The sequence below is a fragment of the Caretta caretta genome, chromosome 1, assembly GCF_965140235.1.
Source record: "Caretta caretta isolate rCarCar2 chromosome 1, rCarCar1.hap1, whole genome shotgun sequence".
Lineage (NCBI taxonomy): Eukaryota > Metazoa > Chordata > Testudines > Cheloniidae > Caretta > Caretta caretta.
Genome location: NC_134206.1, coordinates 247614519 through 247637722, shown reverse-complemented (window position 1 = coordinate 247637722; position 23204 = coordinate 247614519). Strand labels below are relative to the sequence as shown.

The 23204-nt window shown below is 41.9% G+C and overlaps 1 protein-coding gene across 2 annotated transcripts in view; it reads left to right on the top strand.

Moving 5' to 3' along the window:
- SLC13A4 (solute carrier family 13 member 4) overlaps positions 1 to 15480 on the top strand; it is a 42536-nt gene extending 27056 nt beyond the window's left edge. For both annotated transcript variants that reach the window (XM_048830224.2, XM_048830233.2), the window contains 7 exons: positions 3615 to 3716; positions 4775 to 4876; positions 7410 to 7507; positions 10970 to 11100; positions 12421 to 12582; positions 13931 to 14068; positions 15091 to 15480. In XM_048830224.2, coding sequence (XP_048686181.1) covers positions 3615 to 3716; positions 4775 to 4876; positions 7410 to 7507; positions 10970 to 11100; positions 12421 to 12582; positions 13931 to 14068; positions 15091 to 15228 — 871 coding nt within the window. In that variant the 3' untranslated portion in view covers positions 15229 to 15480. The remainder of the gene's footprint in view (positions 1 to 3614; positions 3717 to 4774; positions 4877 to 7409; positions 7508 to 10969; positions 11101 to 12420; positions 12583 to 13930; positions 14069 to 15090) is intronic.
- The last annotated feature ends 7724 nt before the right edge of the window (positions 15481 to 23204 follow it).

Here is a 23204-nt window from a genome sequence, read left to right as displayed (position 1 = left end):
TTTTGATGGGAAAAGTTTTAACAATGCCCTGCCTTGATGAAGGCCATTAAGCAGCCTTCTGATCAGCAGGTGCAACTGAAAAAAAAGAAAAAGCCAGTTAGTAAAAACATGCCCGATTCTCCTCTCACACTGCTGTAAATCAGGAGGGATGCCACTGAGATCAGTGGACTTACTTTGGAGTCAAACCAATGTAAATGAGAGGGGAATAAGGCTCAGTATATCTGTACTTGTACTGGTACAAAGTGCCATACTCACAGAGCTAGAGACAAAAATCCTGTGTTTATCAACAGAACAGGTGGACAGTGAGAGTTAAAGCTTTTCCTCACTCCCAGGCTGAAGGCAAGGGAAGGAGTTCAGTCTCTGATCACTTTAGACCAGGAATGGCCAAATTTACTGACCCTCCAAGCTACATACAACAATCTTCAGAAGTTCCTGAAGGAAACATGCCTGCTGGAGCTTGGGATTTCAGCCCTGCGGTGTAGTGGTAGGGTGGTAGTCTCTGCCTACCAGACTGTTTGGGGGAACTCGGAGCTTCTTCACTGTGGTGGGGTAGTGGAGCTAGGGGCTTGTGCCCAGCAGGGCCAGTGGGTCTCGGGACTTCAGCCCTGCGAGGCATGCCTGCCAGGGCTCGGGGCCTCAGCCCCACTCCAGCTGAAGCCCCAAGACCCGGCAGGCACCTCACGTAGGGCTGAAGCCTCAAGACCTCCCTCCCTGCTGGGCAGAAGCCCCTAGCCCTACTATCCCACCACAGGGAAGAAGTGCCGAGTTCCCCCAGTCTGGTAGGTGGAGAATGTGGGGGGGAGGGAGCCGGGGTGGCTCCGCGAGCCACTCTTTAATTGTGAAAGAGTTGTATGTGGCTCACAAGTCATGGTTTGGCCACCCCTGCTATAGACCATGGCCTCTCCGAGGGACAAATAAAGCCAATTGTGAGGGCAAGAGGGAGTTTGGCTGACATCATTTATATATTTCACATAGGACAATGAATAGCTGTTAAATGATAATGACTTCTGGTTGCTACTGATCTTGAGTGCTTTTGAAGAGGTAAATAGTTCTGTGTCCTTTAATCAATCAATCCCCTGAGTCTTCTAGTTTCAGTTTAAAAGGCTATAATAAATTATTTTTTTTAATCCTGAGAGGAAACAGGCCCTAACATGACCCTCAATTCCTTTATTTTTTTAATAAACAGCATTGAAATTCCACATTCAATCCAGAATTCGCTCTGATTAATGTTATTCTAAAGAACACCAATGAACTGAAGCATTATTGACCTTTTGTGAAGTGTTGATTGGTTCCAAGACTCTTTAATCTCCAACTCCTGTTCTCTGTGGTTCATTAGAGAATATGTTAGCTTAGGAGTTTGGCTATAATGCTTTGCCTGCAAATCCTTCTAAGACTTTGCAAATGATATTGATAATATCTTGAAACAATGTTTAGTCTAGTGCTTGCTGATGGACATCTATGGAATTCCTGGTAACGTTCATGCCACGTATCCTTTCTAATAGGGTGTCCACTGTCAATCTCTTGCCCCTAGTACAATGACTGGAACAGCTTTCCAGATTTTCTTTTTAGCCTAGAAACTCAAGTTCTTGGATCAGAATGCAGAGTCTAGCCTTTTTGTAGGTCAAAGAGGGAGGGAAACAGGCCTATAAAGTTCTTCCTACCTGAAAATCAGGGGAAAAAATACTGTGACCCCTCCTTAGGACAGGAGAAAGGGTTGTTCACAAAGACGCAGCTTTTCACTTCAGCTAACGCTGCTCAAAGTAAATATTCCTGCAAATATCTAAGCGTCAGTTTTACAAAGGTATTTTGATGCCTAAAATTGCAGATAGACCCCAATGCAATTTACAAAAGCATCTAAGCAGGTTAGGTGTCAATCTCCCATTGGAACAGAAAAGCAAAATGTTGCTACAGTACTTGAGGCATAGTCAAGTGACACTACTGGAAGCAACACAGAGAAGAGGGTTAAAAAAAAGCTTACAAGCACCTCAGTTTAAATAAACGAGTCCAGACTTTGTGACATGCAAATGCAATTTTCCATGAGCCTGAGGGCTGCACCTAATTTGCATATAAATTTGTAGGCAGTTTAAATGCACTCAGCCATAAAATGTGCTTGCATTTGTATCTCCTTGACAGAAGTATAGAAATTGTTCACTGGCAGAACAGTAGGATCATCGGCTTTGACTTTACCCTTCAGTTACAGAAAGATTGGAACCTTACAAAAGTAATCCTGGTTTAAACAGTGCTACAGATATCAAAGGCAGTCATGTCAATCTCATGGACAACAGACACTGTAGTTGTGGGGATTCCCAGCGTACAATGGGTCATTCAGTCCTTTGTTCAGAGCTTCAGTTTGTATCAAAGTTCCTCCAGAGGTAAGAAGCAGGATTGAAGACAAAATGGAGAAGAGGCAGCTGCCTTTTATAATATTTTGCCATGCGGCCTGTGCTTCTTTTGTTTCAAACATAAGCTGCCCAGCACATGGCTTGAAAGCCTTAGAGTTCTGTCCATAGGCACGCCCCTACATGCCTTGCTGAATCATAAGGTGTATTTGCCTTCTCTGAATGCGCAGTTGTATAGCTGATGGTCCTTAATGGGCCACCAAGCAGGCTAGGCAGTGCTGTCTGGGGATGTCACCCAGAAGAATACCACAAGTTTTGAAATATAGACATACATATCTATAACCCATAATACAAAGGTGCAAAAACATATAAGCAAGATTATCATATTTGGCAAATTATAACATTTTTTCAGATACCTTACAGGGTACAGGCATATTTGGCCTAACACATTACAATTTTACAATATTGTTATTCATAATATCTTCAAGTGTCCCCCAGATTCCATACAGCATCACACCTTTACTAGACTACTTAAAGCAAAGAAGGTTGCACCCTGAGCTTTCAAGAATCATATTCTCTTCACCAAGTCAAATGAGATTAGGCAGCCAGAATGCATCTTGTGTGCACTGTTCAGAATGCTATTCCTGGAAAGGGACAACACATAGTTCCACTATATAGAGAAACTAGTCCCAGTCTAGAACAAAACTGCTATGTTTTGGGCCACAACCTACCCATGATGTGGTGTAAAGTGATTGTAAGATGCCCTAAACAGGTACTGTCAGAACACAGGATACTGGGCTCAATGGACCATTGTTCTGACTGAGTATGGCCATTCCTATGTTCCTAGGGATTGCCTGGCATAGGGACCACCTGGATGTTGCAGGTCTGGTGAAACGGCTAGTGAGGGGAATGTGATGGGGCATGGTGGAGAGGAGTAGCATGGCTGGAACACTAATGTGCTCTAGTGATTATGATTTGGCATATTGACCCCTTGTGTGTTATTACTAGCTGGTATTATTTAGAACAGCCCTAAGACTGCTCATGCTGGGGGTTGGACTGGATCTCAGCACCCCTGGGAATTGGATGAATGCAAAAGTGGCATACAGCAACCTTCTCTACTTTTGCTCTCATGTCCTGCACCAAGCACAGCTCAGCCAGCCACAGGGATCAGGTCCTCAGCTATCTCATCCGCTACATAATTTGCATACTATAGTATCTTCATTCTGAAATCTGACTCCCTTCTCTCATATTCCTGTGCCAAATGATCCTTCTCAGTTTTAAAGAAACATGTTCTGTGAGCAAGAAGAAGAAGACCAAACGAGAAGAGATGTCAGAGAGGAGAATTCAAGAGGAATATGAGAAACTGGGGGATACTAGGTAAAAAGAGCATATATTCCTGTGGAATTTGCCTTTCATGTGTTGGAACCCATCTTTTGTTTTGTTCTCCAAGATGAATTTGTTTTACATATATTGGACTTGATCTCTCAATTCTTTCTCCCTATTGAATCAGTCCCTATGTTTTGGAACTTGTTTCTCTTTCTTTTCAGAGTAGGTGTGGGGTCCACTATAAAAATAAGTCAAAACTAGAGACTTGAATAAAAACACCTATGATTTTCTTAGGGGAGGCAGAGAGGGAGATGGGAAGAGGGCATTGGCTTCAGACTCAAACCCATAGATCTGGACTTGTCCCTACAGTTAAGGTTCCAAAGCAGAAAGGGGCCTATTTTCCAATTTCATGTCTGATGTGGCAAAGAAAAGCTACATTTTGCAAGATGCCCACCTTTTATGATGGGAGCTATCTCATGATATCAGCTCTTCTTCAAAGATTTCTCAGTGTTCAGTGGAAAGTTTATGAGATCAACTTGCAAGATTTTAGCATAATCAAATTTGAATCTAAATCCTAGCCCTTATTCAGCCTCTGAACCCTGAATAAAATCCAGATCAGAATACCAACTTCTCAGCCCATCTCTAGTCTAGTATTTGTTTGTGTTTAAAGTAGTGATATTTGTTTATCTTAGTATCTGTAATTATATTTTTCATATGCTTTTAAAAATCACATAGAAAGCCATTTACAATGCAGAAATAAGGGAAGATCTATTTTGTTGCCATATTTCCGTTCCTGGATCATAGAAATACCATAAGAATACAAGATCTTGTATTTGCTTGAGTCACAAATATCTCATGACAAATGAAAGTATAAATACAGATAATGAGATACTAAGCTTTATTTTTTTCTGACTTTATTTAGGTAACAGCTAGGACTCAAATGTAAAACCCTAGTTCAAACTGATCTGCTATTTTATTCTCCCTGTAGATTTTTTCCTTGTGTGTTGAAACCAATCTCTAATTCCTTTCTCTCTGTGGAATTTGCTCCTGGATTTTGGCATTAATCTCAGGTTCTATTCTTGCTTTTTCTCCCCACCTCTTCTCCCAAGCTATCCTGAGATGGTGACTGGGTTTTTCTTCATCTTGATGACCTTGCTTTGGTTTACACGGGAACCTGGCTTTGTTCCAGGCTGGTCATCTTTCTTTGAGAAGTAAGTGGGTAAGGTTATCTCCTAATCATCTGCAGAGGAATGAAGTTCTGATTTTCCTTGGTTTCTAAAACAATTTGGTTGATTGGTTTTTGGCCATAGAATCTCAGGATGCCAGTAGCCATTTTGATCAAGGCTGGACCATATAGAATCTTAATCCAAAACTGAGGGTGTTCACTATTTTAACTGTACCTGTGCACACAACCAAAACAGTGTCCCCCTGTTTCTCCAGGTGGCAGGGCGACTCCATTAGACTATGAGAAACAACATGAGAAACCTGTTCCTAGCAGAAAAAATGGAAGAGCCAAATTCTGAAGTCAGAATCAAACAAATCTTTAAAAAAAACAATTTTACTATAAAGAAGTCCCAAAAAGCATGTTTGCTGCTAGGTTTGATTGTTGTTATAGTTCACAGTTTTGGTGTTTGGGGCTTGGTTTTGGATATTAGCACAGGGAGCATCAGATAACCTGCAGACTGTTTTTAAAGTCATCATCATTCTCTAGTTCATCCATGCAGAGAAACAGTTGGATTTTCTCCCAAAATTTGTTTACTGACACTTGGTTCTAGTAAACATACCTCTTTCTGTCACCCTCAGTTTTACCAGGAATGCTACAGAGGATTCAGCATTTAAATCCTGAACAGATCTATTGAGTAGATTCAGAGACTTTAAGACCTGAAGGGACCATTATTAGTCATTAGAATACTAATAATTCTTGAAAAATTATTACATTTAGCTGGCACACAGATGCTCAAATCCAGGGAAAACACCAATTTATTCCCTTCACATTTTGGGGTAGATTTTCTAAAGGACATCTACTAAGTTTTCAGCATTTGCAAAATTGCATGTGTAGATCCCTGCGTGGATACAAAATCTGTATCTGCATCCAATCCGCAAACATGATCCATGGATATCTGCATCAGCGGATCAGGATATCTGCAGATATCCATGGATTTGCAGGGCTCTATGCATGTGCACTGATATGTTTCCACACATGAAAAGTGCAAGCACATGGGTTTGTGACTGTAAATCTCTAACAACTTCCCATGGATTTACATCTAAATCGTCATGGATTATTCACTTCAGTGAGCTACATTGATTTACATCAGCTGAGGTTCCCACCCAGTGTAGCCATTATGTTACTGACAAAATGTTAAAGTGGTTGTCAGTTAAGCAAAGTTTGGATGGCACTGTTATAGAGCAATACAAGTACATCACATTCTTGTATTTGTGTTGGTGCTGGAAGGAGCTGAAATGATTTTATGCTGAAAGTATTTCCCTCTATAATATATAGAATAAATGTATGGCATGATGTGTGGAGGAAAGGTACACCAAACCCAATAACAAAAAAAAAGAAAAGGAGTACTTGTGGCACCTTAGAGACTAACCAATTTATTTGAGCATAAGCTTTCGTGAGCTACAGCTCACTTCATCAGATGCATACTGTGGAAACTGCAGAAGACATTATATACACAGAGACCATGAAACAATACCTCCTCCCACCCCACTCTATTTCCCCTTGTTTTTTCCTACCACCCCCCCCCCCCCCCCAACATTCTGGTTAAACTTGGATTTATGCTGGAAATGGCCCACCTTGATTATCATACACATTGTAAGGAGAGTGGTCAGTTTGGATGAGCTATTACCAGCAGGAGAGTGAGTTTGTGTGTGTGTGGGGGGGGGGTTGAGAAGACTTGGATTTGTGCTGGAAATGACCCACCTTGATTATCGTGCACATTGTGGGGAGAGTGGTCACTTTGGATGGGCTGTTACCAACAGGAGAGTGAGTTTGTGTGTGTGTTTTGGCGGGGGGGGGGGTGGTGGTGAGAAAACCTGGATTTGTGCTGGAAATGGCCCACCTTGATTTTCATACACATTGTAAGGAGAGTGGTCACTTTGGATAAGCTATTACCAGCAGGAGAGTGAGTTTGTGTGTGTAGTTTTTGGAAAAAGGGGGGGGGGTGAGAAAACCTGGATTTGTGCAGGAAATGGCCCACCTTGATTATCATACACATTGTGAAGAGAGTTGTCACTTTGGATGGGCTATTACCAGCAGGAGAGTGAGTTTGTGGGGGGGGGGGGGGTCAGAGGGTGAGAAAACCTGGATTTGTGCTGGAAATGGCCCAACTTGATTATCATACACATTGTAAGGAGAGTGATCACTTTAGATATGCTATTACCAGCAGGAGAGTGGGGTGGGAGGAGGTATTGTTTCATGGTCTCTGTGTATATAATGTCTTCTGCAGTTTCCACAGTATGCATCCGATGAAGTGAGCTGTAGCTCACGAAAGCTTATGCTCAAATAAATTGGTTAGTCTCTAAGGTGCCACAAGTACTCCTTTTCTTTTTGCGAATACAGACTAACACGGCTGTTACTCTGAAATCAAAAAAAAGAAAAGAAAAGAGAAAGCTTGAGTAGCATGCTCAGCTCCCTCAGTTCCCCATGCATGTTGTTGAGAATATGGGGTTTTGCACACACACTTCACTACAGCACACTTTTAGTATAGGATTGCTATAATCACAATGTTTCTTTCCAAGGAAAGGCTACCGGACTGATGCTACTGTCTCTGTCTTCCTTGGTTTTCTCATGTTTCTGATTCCAGCAAAGAAACCATGCTTTGGAAAGAGGGATAAAGGTAAGAAGGAGTCATCTAGAATGAAACTTGACACACTTTTTGACAGGAGGTTGTGATCCCCATCCTCTTATTTTATGGCTACATTAAGGTCCCCAAACTTATAACATAGGATCATGGTGCGGCAAAGGTTGAGAACCACAGTCTTTAATATTGCTGTTGAGTGTTGCAATAGTGGATGGAAATTAGAACTTGTAAAGAACTCAATCCTTGCCATATTTCAGGTTTAGAAGAATTGGGGAACTGCTTGGCACAAAAAAAGAAAAAAAAGTCTCCAATGTACTACCACTGCAATCTGATAACGTAGATAGAGGCTGATCCATTTTATGTTAACATTACTGTTAACATAGTCTTCTCGATAGTGATTATTATTATTTAATGTTTACGTTTTAGTAACACCCAGAGGCCTCAGTCAGGATGACTTTGTGCTAAGCATTGTAGAAACATATGAAGACATGGTCCCTTGACATTTGCTTCCATATATTTATTAGAAATTGTATGTATGTGTGTATTTTTACATGGCAGATCGCCCTACAGATATATACAGCATTTAGAAAAAAAAATGAATTAATAATAAGTGAAATTCAACAAAAGACTCAGACCTCTAAAAGCAAAAACTACCCTCAGGAAAAGACTGAGCAAAAATAGATGGGCCTTGTATATTGTCCTGATATTAAACATACTTGGGCTCTGTTGGGCCAGGAGAAATGAATTCTACAAGTGAAGACCCTCTTCTGAGCATGTCCAACCACCAGACCTCAGACATTCAAGTCAAGGACAACACAGACACGTCTCAAATACACACATACACATACTTCTCAAATCATAGAATCATAGAACCATAGATCTGAAGGTTAGAAGGGACCATTATGATCATCTAGTCTGACCATCCCCTCACAAGGCAGGCCACAGAATCTCACCCACCAACTCCTGTAACAAACCCCTAACTTATGTCTGAGCTACTGAAGTCCTCAAATCGCGGTTTAAAGACTTTAAGGTGCAGAGAATCCTCCAGCAAGTGACCCGTGCCCCACGCTGCAGAGAAAGGCGAAATTTCCCCCCATGGCCTCTGCCAATCTGCCCTGGAGGAAAATTCCTTCCCAACCTCAAATATGGCGATCAGCTAAACCCTGAGCATGTGGGCAAGACTCACCAGCCAGACACCCAGGAAAGAATTCTCTGTAGTAACTCAGATCCCACCCCATCTAACATCCCATCACAGGCCATTGGGCATATCTACTGCTAATAGTCGAAGATCAATTAATTGCCAAAATTAGGCTATCCCATCATATCATCTCCTCCATAAATTTATCAAGCTTAGTCTTGAACACAGATAGGTCTTTTGCCCCCACTGCTTCCCTTGGAAGGCTATTCCAAAAGTTCACTCCTCTGATGGTTAGAAACCTTCATCTAATTTCAAGTCTAAACTTCCCGATGGCCAGTTTATATCCATTTGTTCTTGTGTCCACATTGGTACTGAGCTTAAATAATTCCTCTCCCTCTCCGGTATTTATCCCTCTGATATATTTATAGATAGTAATCATATCTACTCTCAGCCTCCTTTTGGTTAGGCTAAACAATCCAAGCTCTTTGAGTCTCCTTTCATAAGACAGGTTTTCCATTCCTTGGATCATCCTAGTAGCCCTTCTCTGTACCTGTTCCAGTTTGAATTCATCCTTCTTAAACATGGGAGACCAGAACTGCACTCAATATTCCAGATGAGGTCTCACCAGTGCCTTGTATAACAATACTAACACCTCCTTATCTCTACTGGAAATACCTCGCTTGATGCATCCCAAGACTGCATTAGCTTTTATCACGGCCATATTACATTGGCGGCTCATAGTCATCCTGTGATCAACCAATACTCCGAAGTCCTTCTCCTTCTCTGTTACTTCCAAGTGATGCGTCCCCAGTTTATAACAGAAATTCTTGTTATTAATCCCTAAATGCATGCCCTTGCACTTTTCACTATTAAATTTCATCCTATTACTATCACTCCAGTTTACAAGGTCATCCACATCTTCCTGTAAATTTGTTAGGCTCTAAGGTGCCACAAGTACTCCTTTTCTTTTTGCGGATACAGACTAACACGGCTGCAACTCTGAAATCTTCCTGTATGATATCCCGGTCCTTCTCTGTATTGGCAATACCTCCCAGCTTTGTGTCATCCACAAACTTTATTAGCACATTCCCGCTTTTTGTGCCAAGGTCAGTAGTAAAAAGATTAAATAACATTGGTCCCAAAACCAATCCTTGAGGAACTCCACTAGTAACCTCCTTCCAGCCTGACAGTTCACCTTTCAGTGTGACCCGCTGTAGTCTCCCCTTTAACCAGTTCCTTATCCACCTTTCAATTTTCATATTGATCCCCATCTTTTTCAATTTAGCTAATAATTCTCCATGTGGAACTTGCTCATCCAGCTTGGTCTACAACTCCTGCCTATGAATTTTTCCCCCTTTCTTTGGATGCAGGCTTCTGATAGTTTCTGCAACTTTGACTTGAAGTAATTCCAGGCTGCCTCCGCCTTTAGATCCACAAGTTTTCCAGTCCAATCCACTTCCCTAACTAATTTCCTTAATTTTTTTAAGTTAGCCTTTTTGAAATCAAAAACCCTAGTCACAGATCTATTTTTGTTTATCCATTTAGTTTGAACTGAATTAGCTCATGATTGCTCGAACCAAGGTTGTCCCCTACAACCATTTCTTCTATGAGGTTCTCACTGCTCACCAAAACCAAATCTAAAATGGCATCCCCTCTAGTCGGTTCAGCAACTACTTGGTGAAGGAATCCATCAGCTATCGTATCCAGAAAAATCTGAGCCCTATTATTATTACTAGCACTTGTCCTCCAGTCTATATCTGGGAAGTTAAAATCTTCCATGATCACAGAATTCCCATTAGTTTTTACTTCTTTAAAAACATTAAAGAGGTCTCTATCCATATGCAAATCGGATCCCGGCGGTCTATAGCACACCCCAAGCACTATCCCAGGGGAGACTCTAGTAGATTTCTTCCCCAATGTGATTTTTGCCCAGACAGACTCTGCCTTATCCATTCCATCACTTCTTATTTCTTTACAGTCTACCTCATCATTGATATACCATGCTACTCCACCACCTCTGCCTTTTTTTCTGTCTTTCCTAAACAGCATAAACCCATTACCTAAACCATAGGGCCATATAACCATCAATGTCAACCCCAGAAGCCAATAGGAAGCCAGTTCAGCCTTCAGAGAATGTAAGTACTATGCTTCCTGAGGCTGAGACCACCAAGGAAATTGGCAGCTGCATTCTGCACTAGCTTTATCCTACAGATGGTCTTCAAAAGGTAGCCCTACAGAGTGTGCATTATAGCAATCCAACCTAGAGGTCACAAAGTCAGAGGTCAGTGCAGAATGCTCCATATCTTAGGGAAATGGCCAGTTTAGCATTAGCCATGTACCTTTATTTTGCTTTGACATAGGAGATAGTGAAAATGCTAGAGATATTAACTCAATGGAGCCAATAATTACATGGAAGGACTTCCAGAAGACCATGCCTTGGGAGATTGTAGTGCTGGTTGGAGGAGGTTATGCTCTAGCGGCTGGATGCAAGGTATTGAGTTAGATTTTCCATTTTTCTCTCATTGAGAATTTGAATATCTAAAATACTTACAAGCCTCCACCTTTATATTGACCTGTGGTATTCTGACAATTCTGGTAACAAAATTACTATGACACTTTCAAAAGGGTATGTCACCTAAATCTCCGGGATGCTCTTCTGAAAGTTGGTCATCTAGCACAGTTCAGGAACTTGGTATGCAATCTCTTTCATGATGACTGGAAAGTAGCAAACAAGTCACAAAAATAAGTCAGCTACTTTGTTCCAGTGTTACCATTGAAAACACTGCTTCAGCAATTCATACCCAAATGTGAGTATGGATTGGTTTTGGTGATGGCAGGGATTAAAATGAAATGAGTATGAGTGAATCAAATTAAATTAGCTACCCTAGGAACTGAGGTCCTTGATTTGCAGAACTACAGCACTTGAAATGACATTACCATTATTTTTATAGTAGCATCCACAGGCCCCAATCTGGGTTGGGATCCCATTGTACTAAGTGCTGTAAAAACATATATTTAGACATGGTCCCTATAAATTTTCCCCCACCCATTCAGTGTGCCTCAGTTCTAACCTGGAAGGACAACCTTACAAGTGAGGAGGAAGTACAGTCTTTCTGTCCAGTCAGTTTTGGTTTCTCTGCTAAACAACTAGTAATGCCATTTAGTGCCAAATGAGGTGGTTTTATTTTATGGACCCCGAGTTACAGTAGAACTTTAAGGTTATGAACACCAGAGTTATGAACTGACCAGTCAACCACACACCTAATTTGAAACTGGAAGTACACAGTCAGGCAGCAGCAGAGACCAAAAAAAAAAAAAAAAAAAAAAGGGTGGTGGGAGGGAAATAGTGGAGTACTGTGTTAAATGTAAATTACTAAAAAATAAAGGGAAAGTTTAAAAAAAAGATTTCACAAGATAAGGAAATTGTTTCTGTGCTAGTTTCACTTAAATTAAGATGGTTAAAAGCAGCATTCTTCTTCTACATAGTAAAGATTCAACGGTGAATAAGTCAATGTTCAGCTGTAAAATTTTGGAAGAGCAACCATGACCTTTTGTTCAGAATTACGGACATTTCAGAGTTACGAACAACCTCCATTCCTGAGGTGTTTGTAACTCTGCAGTCCTACTGTATTAGGAACTGGATGGAAAACACTAATTTATTGAACGTAGGCTACTTGGGACTGCCCAATTTACTGAGCTAAAGTTCTTTGCCAATGGGATACTCCATTGCAAACTCTCTCAGATACAAAGATTTGGTTTGGAAACATAACTTGTATCCTGCTATTCTCTCATTATTGTATGTTTCTGCCAGACCTCTGGCCTTTCGACATGGATTGGCCGCCAGATGTTGTCCTTGAGCAGCCTTCCCTACTGGGCTGTCACTCTGCTGGCTTGCATCTTGGTGTCCATGGTAACAGAGTTTGTTAGTAACCCAGCAACCATAACTATCTTTCTGCCTATTTTATGCAGCATGGTGAGTAAAAACAATGGGATTTTATGCTGTTTTTTTTTCCTGTTAGGCTTCATGGAATATCTTGAGATTTTAGGCTATTAGTGCTGTGAACCAGGATAGAACTCTGCTTCATTTTGGGTGCCATTGCTTTGCTCTTTCTTTTAAAGAAGCAATAATAAGCATGGGCAGCCAACAGGCCTGAGTGCAGTATATTTCTGAACACCCAGAAATGTGCTCAGCAGTTCTCAAAACAAGTAAAAACATAGTCCTGCCCTGAGGGCATAGAGTTTAACTGTAACAGAAAAGGGGGAAGAGAGATGAGAAAAGGAAGGACAAGATTGACAATAATACGATCACATGACTACTCAGGAAAGCATGTATACATCTTGAGGTTTTTTTATTGTATTTTATATTTAAAGTTCATTAGTTAACAGTCCTCCTCTTTGTTTTTTGTAGCAGAAACATCAGAATTGAGTTTCATAGGGGATTTAACTGAGGGGTGGGAGGGAGCTTGGTGAACAGGTTGTCAGGCCAAGCATAAGGACAACATGGAAGAATGAACAGAGACACTTGTGAGAGAGGAAGACATTGTGGGCATGGAAGCTTGTGTCACTGGCAGAGTTGGGGGGTGGGGGGAAGAGATACTAATTATATCCTATATTAGTATATATATAAACTATTATTTTCATAGCAATTACAGAAACCTGCCTTGGTTTTTGCTTTTTATGTAATGAGAAGGTCTTTTCACAAGGGACATAACCTGTGAAATTGTCTGAAAAGTAAATGCTAGATATTTTCACAAGTTTCTCCATAAAAGCCATTTTAAGGATTAGTCCTAGCGATCTACACAGTGAAATGCCATGTGTAGGTTGACCAGACATCCCCATTTTATAGGGACAGTGCTGATATTCAGGGCCTTGTCTTACAGAGGCGCCTATTACTCCCCACTCTCTGTCCTGATTTTTTACACTTGCTATCTGGTCACCCTAGTAATGTGAATTCAGACCAAAAGCCCAGTACCTTGTTCCCCAGACCCAGAGTGCTACGGGATTTATGGAAGCAACATGCTTGACTGCTGGGGGAAGGGAGCTCATCCTTTCAGGCTAGAGTGGCCTCCTCTGGATGAAGTTTGGAACTGCACTCATTAGATCTAGAAGGAGCAACATGGAGTACAGCCCTCCTGCAGTGCCGAAGGGTAATGGAGGGGGGAAGTAAGTTAGGTCTTAGAATTTAGGGAATGGAGGGTATGCTAATAATTCTAGATCTTGGGGTGGAGGGAAGCAGACAGGCATCTTTTATCTGTAATTATAGCCTACAACTTGAAGGCAATGTGAAACTTCTCTTTCACACCCAACCTCTCTCTTTGCAGTCGGAAACCTTGCATATCAACCCTTTATACACCCTGATTCCTGTAACAATGTGTATTTCCTTTGCGGTGATGCTGCCAGTGGGCAACCCCCCAAATGCCATTGTCTTCAATTATGGGCACTGCCAGATCAAAGACATGGTAAGTCTTGAGAACAGTCACATTGTCCCAAGCTTAATGCAAACTGAACTCATCATCATATATGGGATCTGGAAATAATCACAGGATCCAAGTTAATGTAAAGTCACACAGGTCAGCACTGCAACAATTTCACAGTAACTGTCATTTTAAGAACAGCGGCGGCAGGAGGTGTGCATGTGTGTGCTCTGTTTTTTAAAATGAATATAATGCTTGTGAAACATCAGAGAATAACAGTACAAGATCCCGCTAATTATCCCGTAATACAACTACAATAGCAGTCCTGGAGAAGGGAGTTTAGGATATGTCTACAGTTGGAGATGGAGTGAAGGGGGCTAGGCTAGATGACCTCTTGAGTTCCCTTCCAGTTCTATGGTTCTATGTATATTCCAGCTCAAGGAGTTGTACCTGAGCTAGCTCTGATTGAGCTAATACACTAAAAATAGGATATAACTTCAATGGCACAAGGGGTGGGAGGGGCTAGCTGCCTCGAGTTTGTACCTGTCTGCAACCTTAGGTATATATCTGAGGCAATTAGTCCCTTCCGCCACATGTGCTGCCGTGGCCACACTCTATCTTCAGCATGCTAACATGTATTCTTGAGCTGGAATTTACACCGTTCAGGTCTAGTGTAGACATAACCTTTGTGAGCAGAGTACAAGTGCGGAAGCTAGAGAGGTCTGACAAATGAGATTTATCATAGACCTACAATTAATCTATAGCTATCACCTGGCATGTGTGGTATAAATATATGGAGATGTCCATGTGACAAATTGTAGTCATGTGATGAATTGCATTTATCATGCACCTTTGACGATGTCACCTGCATTTTTCCCACTAATATACACACAACTATTCATTGGGCTTTTTCTGCCAGAGTAGTCAGCAATTTACTTTGTTCTTTATGCAACAGGGAGAGTTAGGGAATTGACTGTTCTCCACCGTGCACCCTACCACCTTCTGTATTTATTAATTAATGCTTTCTAATCAGTTTGACATTGATTGTACTTTTTTTTTTTCCATAGGTGAAAGCTGGCTTGGGTGTAAATCTGATTGGTCTAGTGGTTGTCATGGTGGCGATCAACACTTGGGGAATTAGCCTCTTCCAACTGGATACATTTCCAGATTGGGCAATGGTCAGCAATGTAACTGGTCAGTCATAACCAGCAATGACAAAACTTGCAGAACCAAAGCTGACCTGGGCAAAATATTTAGCTTAAACTGCACAAATAAAAGAAAGGAAGAAACTTGAGTGTATATAGATTCAGTACCCTCTGCAAAACCATGAAGCAAGTCCAGAGAAAGGTCTCCCATGAAAGACACCTTGCCCTTTATTTCCTAAAGTGAAAATTTACATGCCTTTTTCAATGTTCAAAATCAACATGAGAATAAAAAGTCAGATTTGCTTTGATTTATTGCTGCTTACCCTGAGATACCATAATTCCAAAAGAGAAGCCTGCTTATAGCTTTCCTCTTGCTATAGAATAATTACATAGAACCATCCCCTTTGAAATACAGGATACATGATTTCAAGGAGAGAACTCAAGAATATAATGGATATCGTTCAGATTTCCACAGGTGATGTTATTCCTAACTTGAAGGTTTTTTAAGCCTAATTCTTTTCAGTGCAAATTTTTTTCTGAGTCATGGCTGCTTCAGAAGGACCAATTAGTCAGAGACAGAAGGTAGGGAGAAATCTGAATAGCAAATATGTAGCACCCCCAGGAATGGCAGGGAAGAAACAACTACACAGATAGGGACAAGGGGCCTCGGCATGGCTATCAGGGAAGGGGCTGAAGGTTTCTTCACAGTTCTAGCATGAAACTTCATGTACTGCAGTACTTGTGGTCTCTCTTTTGGAAAAGGGAACTTCAGAACCTCCTCCAGATCTCAGTTGGAAAGTATTTGTCAGGCCTTGCATTCCTTTTTATTTCACTGGTGTGGTGAGAGCTTTCTCTAGCAGCTTTACAGTGGAAGCCGTTCCCAGCAAAGCTTTAGGTGGCCGGGCCACATGTTCTCTAAATGGAGAAGGGACAGCCTCATCCGAGATCACAGTCAATGCTGCTCCATGAGTAAGAAGGGAAAGGGCTGAAGAGCAGTGGCACTGGCATAATCTCAACATCATCACATTCACGCCAAGACTCCACTCACCCGCTTTCTAGCAGCCCAGAGAACAGGAGCTCCAAATTAAGCTAGCTTCAAGATACAACAGCTCAGAGGCACACAAAGAATATGGCTGCCCTGTAATATAAGCCCAGGTTTTGGACTCAGGCTCAAGCCTAACCCCTCCTTCCATCTACTCACAAATTGCACTGACCTAGGGGCCCAGGACCCCACAGGGGTGGAGGTTCCAAGTCTAAGACAAGCCAGGACCCAGGGTTCAAGCCCTACTTCTTTGCAGAGTATTCACAGTCCCACGGGATTTGTGCACTGGCAGTCAGCCAAAGATATTCTACAATCCTATGGGTTGACTTTCTGTGTCCTCTGGACAGTCAAGTTTGGTGGAGGGTCACATTTTCCAACCCTAGAGCAGCCACATTTTGAGAGAGTGCTAGGAAGTCTGGGATATGGGTGGTTGGACTCGGGGGCCACATAATGCAGTGTAGACTCTGGAGCCCCAGCTTGCTCCAGGGTTCAATAATTCCTAACCTGGGGTTACAAATGAGTGTAGATGCTCAAGAGAACTAGAGTTTTATATCCCTGGGCTTACATTGCAGTGTAACTATACCCCAAGGGGCCAGTCTCTCTCACCTTTCTAAAGGTGGATGATCTGCATTACTGACTGGATCCCAATGATCCCCACTAGGCTTCCCTTATGCAATGTATTTGTAATTACTGATTTACTGTCAGTATTTGATCTGTGTATTAGGAAAATTGGCTTGCACATAATCACTATCTATGTACTTTAATCAGTTTTTATAGAGCTCATTCAATAAGCTACCCACTTTGAAACCAGCATCTCTCACAGTTAGTGTGAATTGTCTACAGTGCATCAATAAGATGTCAATAAAATAAATTATTCCCTGTGTCATGTTCTAATGCTCTGTAAGACTATAAATGAGACTCATGGCTACTTTTCTCTCAGTGACCCAAGTGCTGCTCAGAGTGGCACATTTCCAAGTAGATGTTAACATTGGTGTAGTGTTTACATTTTAACAAGTCGTTTCCTGTAATATAATTGATATAATAAGTAAGACCCTACCAAATTCACGATCGATTTTGGTCAATTTCACAGTCATAGGATTTTAAAAATCATACATTTCATGATTTCAGCTATTTAAACCTGAAATTTCATGGTGTTGTAATTGTAGGGGTCCTGGCCCAAAAGGACGTAATGGGGGCATCGCAAGGTTATTGTAGGGGGAGGTGGTGGTATTGCCATCCTTACTTCTGCGCTGCTGCTGGGAGTGTCGCTGCCTTCAGAGCTGGCCAGCTGGAGAGCAGCAGCTGCTAGCCAGGAGCCCAGCTCTGAAGGCAGCGCCAGCCCCTAAGTAAGGATGGCAGAGTGTGGTATTGCCACCCTTACTTCTGAGCTGCTGCCTTCAGAGCAGGGCCCTCAGCCAGCACCCACCACTCTCCGGTCAGCCGTTGCCACACTTACTTCGGCACTGCTGCTGGCGGTGCTGCCATCAGACCTAGGTGCCTGGCCAGCAGATGTGACTTTCTGGCCACCCAGCTCTGAGGCAGTGCGGAAGTAAGGGTGGCAATACCATGGCCCCCCTACAATAACCTTGCAACCCCCTGCAAACCCCTTTTGGGTCAGGACCCCCAGTTTGAGAGACTCTGGTCTCCCCTGTAAAATCTGTATAGTATAGAGTAAAAGTACACAAAAGACCAGATTGCACAGTCCGTGATGCGTTTTTCACGGCTGTGAATTTGGTAGGGTCCTAATAATAAGGGGCATATGTATTTGAAGAGAGGGGTGTTGAAGGAGGGGGAATCTCTCCATTTGCCTTCTCATTTAACAAAAACACTCCTTTATAATCATGACAAAAGAAAGAGGCAACACCACTTGGCAAAACAATTTATATTGAATGTACTTGGTGGAAATTTGTTCCTGAAAAATATAGTGAGTCCTATATAGCAATAGTATAGTGTAACACACTATTTAGTATGTGCTATACATCCCCTCTCTTTAGCTATTACATAGAGGATAGCTGCCAGCTTTTTCCCCCCATGATGGTCTTAGTCATTTAGCTCAAGTGGTGAAGGTTTGCACTGGAGATCTTGAGTTCAAATCCAACTGCTGATCCATGCAGGGGGCTACAGTAGCACAATGGCTGACCTGCATGCATTTAAATGAGGGTAGATGGGTGCTCAGACATTTTAAAGGGGTCCAGGTCCTCAGGATATTATTGCCTCTTGGCTGGTTGTTACTGTTAGGAAGAGAGATTGATGATTATGTCTGGTCTTTGGTGAAATATTGTTTAATTACAAAGGGGGTATGTCAAGGTTCCTCCCCCACTCTGAACTCTAGGGTACAGATGTGGGGACCTGCATGAAAAACCTCCTAAGCTTATCTTTACCAGCTTAGGTCAAAACTTTCCCAAGGTACAAAATATTACACCCGTTGTCCTTGGACTGGCTGCTACCACCACCAAACTAATACTGGTTACTGGGGAAGAGCTGTTTGGACGCGTCCTTCCCCCCAAAATACTTCCCAAAACCTTGCACCCCACTTCCTGGACAAGGTTTGGTAAAAAGCCTCACCAATTTGCATAGGTGACCACAGACCCAAACCCTTGGATCTGAGAACAATGAAAAAGCATTCAGTTTTTTACAAGACTTTTAATAAAAAATAGAAGTAAATAGAAATAAAGAAATCCCCCCTGTAAAATCAGGATGGTAGATATCTTACAGGGTAATTAGATTCAAAAACATAGAGAACCCCTCTAGGCAAAACCTTAAGTTACAAAAAAGATACATAGACAGAAATAGTTATTCTATTCAGCACAATTCTTTTCTCAGCCATTTAAAGAAATCATAATCTAACACATACCTAGCTAGATTACTTACTAAAAGTTCTAAGACTCCATTCCTGTTCTGTCCCTGGCAAAAGCAGCATACAGACCGAGACAGACCCTTTGTTTCTCTCCCTCCTCCCAGCTTTTGAAAGTATCTTGTCTCCTCATTGGTCATTTTGGTCAGGTGCCAGCGAGGTTACCTTTAGCTTCTTAACCCTTTACAGGTGAGAGGAGCTTTCCCCTGGCCAGGAGGGATTTCAAAGGGGTTTACCCTTCCCTTTATATTTATGACAGGGTACAAAGCCCTGTTTCCCTGAACGCAGTGGAAACACACAACAGAAGGCAGTTTCCTTGCTCAGAAATCCAAATCTGCCTTTCCAGCCAGTACTATGCCCAAAAGCAGCTCTCTTGGCTTCCTCTCAGGGCCATGCTCACACTGCTTCTCTCACTGTCTGCTCACTTTCTTGTTCCTGCTACACTCAGACAGTCAGCTGCAACCACATCAGTCCCAGCATTTGCAATCAGTCTTCAAGAAAACCCCTTGGGCCACATGGTTTGACTTCGATTTAGGCCTTGCCATGCTGGTCCAGCCTTGGCCACTGACTTCTATTATTTCAGCTATCACTAAACCAAGAGGCCTTTAATTGCCCTCTCATTTAGCCTGAATGAAATGTTGCTAGCATGCCCATCAGCTTCAACAAGGTCTGTGATTGCCTGTAGACCAGACACCTTTGTTAGCAGCCACCAACACCCTCCAGCAGGATAACATATGTTTGCTAAGTATTTGATGTAATCTGATGCATTCCAAAAGCAAAAATTTAATTCTTCATAAGTATTTTCAAAAGTCATTCCTGACAGGGTTAATGTAGAGACATCTAGAGAAGGGTGAACTCAATCAAGGAGTTTCCACAAAAACCTCTCCCAGCATATCAGTGGATGCAGCACGTTGATCTCCTCAGCTATTGGCAGCCAAGACTGCCACATTTTGCTAATTTGGCACATCTGTCTGCTTACAGAAATGTGGTATGCTGAAAAAGCACTTTTTTTCACAATAAGCAACACAAATGGCTCAATTCTGCCCTTAGATATATATGCAGGGCTGCTATTAGTTTCAGTGGGAGACATGAGAAAATATCTTAGGGCAGAAATTGGACCATAGTCTATGCTTTGGTATGCCAAATGGGGCATATTTCTCCAACAATGGTCTCCGAGTGGCAACTCTTTGGACATGTTGCTCATGTCTACAGTGCAATTAAAACCCTGTGGTTGGCCAGTGCCAGCTGACTCAGGCTCACAGGGCTCAAGCTAAGGGGCTGTTTAACTGCAGTGTAGATGATCAGGCTTGGCTGGAGCCTGGGCTTTAGGACCCTATGAGATGAGAGGGTCCCAGAGCTCAGGCTCCAGCCTGAGCTTGAATGTCTACACCACAGTTAAACAGCCCCTTAGCCCGAGCCCCACAAGCCCGAATCAGCTGGCACGGACCAGTGCGAGTGTCTAATTGCAGTGCTGATATACCCTAAAAGTAAGACTAAACCTGATAAATGAACAAAGGGGGGAGGAAATGACTTTTAAAACAGTTATTTATCTTTATAACATACTGTCATTTAACTTCAGATTTCTCTTTTCCAATAACCAAAAATTAAGCCTTTTCTTCAGAAAAGAAATATGCTTATTTCCATATGCTTTGAGTGTTTCACACATAAATATAGTCAAGCCTACTAAAAGTTCTGTATCAGTCTGACATGTAACAAGAAAATGCCAGGTTTTCTATCCAAAATCACTCTGCCATATTAACTGATAGCTGTACTATACTGTCTACTAAACCATTTTATAATCCTATATGCAAGTAAAAGGTTAAGTAGAATCCCCTTTAAGGACAAATATATAATTTATTACATTGATGTAAATCCTGCATAATGTCACTGAGGTCAACGGTGTTACTCTGGATTTACACTGAGAGCAAATTTTCACTCTATAATGGATAGATAGAGTGATATTTTCTTTTTCAGTGCCGAAATCCCTTTGTGCAATTGTAATTGTGCTAACACTTGTGCAACAGTTGTATGTTTCTCTCTGGCTTGTAAACTATAAACCATAAAATTTAAGAGTGGATTTCAAAAGGTCAGTTTTTCCATCCTTCCGCACACTTGACCTTACTCTGCAAGAAGCTCCAGAGATCTTAACATTGTGTTTTTCAGAGTAAGGCATGACTCAGTGGGAGCAAGCATGGGAGAATTTGGCACTCAGACCCTAGATCATCAAAGGAATGTAGTCTCCTAGCTTCTAACTGAAATCAGTTGAAGTTAGGAGCCTAAATACCTTTGAAGATCTGGGCCTCAATCCTATTCCTAGCAGACTGCTGATCATTTCCTACAGATAACCATCACTACGTTCAGTGTTAGTTGGTAGATTTATGGGTAATGTTAGTAGAAAGACAAATGGTTGGAAAACTGCTCAGCTCTAGGGGTAGTCCGCACCGATGAGCTTTGAAACATGCTTGTGAGGATGTGACTGGACATGCAGCTCTGTGCATTAATAGCTTAAGTTGACCTCAAACTTCAAGACTGTTATTCTGACATCTGAAATCTTAAAACCCAGTAAAAGAATATAAGGCTGTAACAAGATGGAATATGAATCAAGGGGAGGCAGGAGGGAGGAAGGCTTGTGCTGTGGTTATGGCTATATACCATCACTTCTTTTTCTGGCCCCCAAATACTCTGCAACACAGGGGAAAAAACAAACCACAGTTCTGTTTTCATGGAACATCTGTTCTGAGGATAAGTTCTGCAACTTTCTCTATTCTTCAAAGCAGCAAACATGACAGTTTGTGGTGATCATTTAAATTTTAATGCATATGTCAAGAGAAGTAGTGAATAACATCTGTTATATTGCTACGCATTCAATAAATAGGATCCACCTCTTGGGAATCCATAAAGGTTAGCAGACACCACGGACAAACTTAACAAAATATCTGTTTTTTTCACTCCCCCAGAGAAAGACGTAAAAAGCAGTATAGGGGAATTTCTCTACACTGTTTAACTGCCTACCTCATTGCATGAGGCACCAGTTTCTAACGCCATCACACAGCAGTGATATTTACATTTTGTAGAAATATGTTTAGGCCTTGTCATTTCTGCATAAAGTAATTGATATTAATGAAATTAATCCCACATCACTGAACATATTGCACTGATTTGTGTCTTTGTCTTGTGTGCGCGCCGTGGACAGTTGAACCGTATAGACCCAGTAGCACAAAGGGAGGTAGGGGCCTAACTACCTTTATGAGTCTTGGCCATAGTGATCCAAAGTTGGCACGACCAACGCAACATGCTGTCCCCAGGCCAGCACAGAATATATCAAAGTACTCCCTAAAAAAAGCATATGTGGAGAGGTCAACATGAACCTGTTGGAAGACGTGACTAACAATGCGGTAGGAGAGGGAAGTCTAAGTCCCCATAGAAAGCAATAAGAGTGCTACCATTGATTTCATTTGGGCCAGGATTTTACATTATGTCATTTAATATACAGAGACAAGGTCTTTTGCTATTAGGCCAGCAGGAATTGCCTCCCATCAAGATTCATCAGTGCTCAAAGTTGTGCTAAGATGGCCCCCAGAAAACCATGTTCAGACTTCTTTAACTAGAATGAAGACCTCCATCATTGAGGTCTGTTGGGGGCAGGGCAGAAAAGGGTTAGTGAAGAGAACAGAAAGGGGAGAGGGAATGAGATCCTAAGCAGAAAGATATTGAAACAACCAGAATATGGAGTTTTTTCCTTAATTTGTATTAATGAGGATTCTGCAGGAATCTCAGTTTGGCACTGCCTGACCTGAATGAGGCCCATGAAGCAACACAGGAGCACCTGTGTATTGGGTGGGGCAGGCTGCATCAGCAGTTTTCCATAGCAAGGTATTCTGGGATAGCTGGGGTAGCTATAACAGGCAACAGACAACCAGCCCAGTGACTCTAGTAGCAGGTGGTTGGGTTAGACGTGGGTCAGAGGAAATGCTAAACTTGAGCTAAATTGACAGCTTTTTGGTTTGAAGCATTCTGTGATTTAGTATTTGTTGGTCAAGGGCTCTATTTTTGTTATTTAAACATCTGTAATGTAGCCTCTCTGCGGTAGTGTTCCAGATCTTCCTTCCCCAAACTTTGAAACAGGCTGTGCTCTGTTCT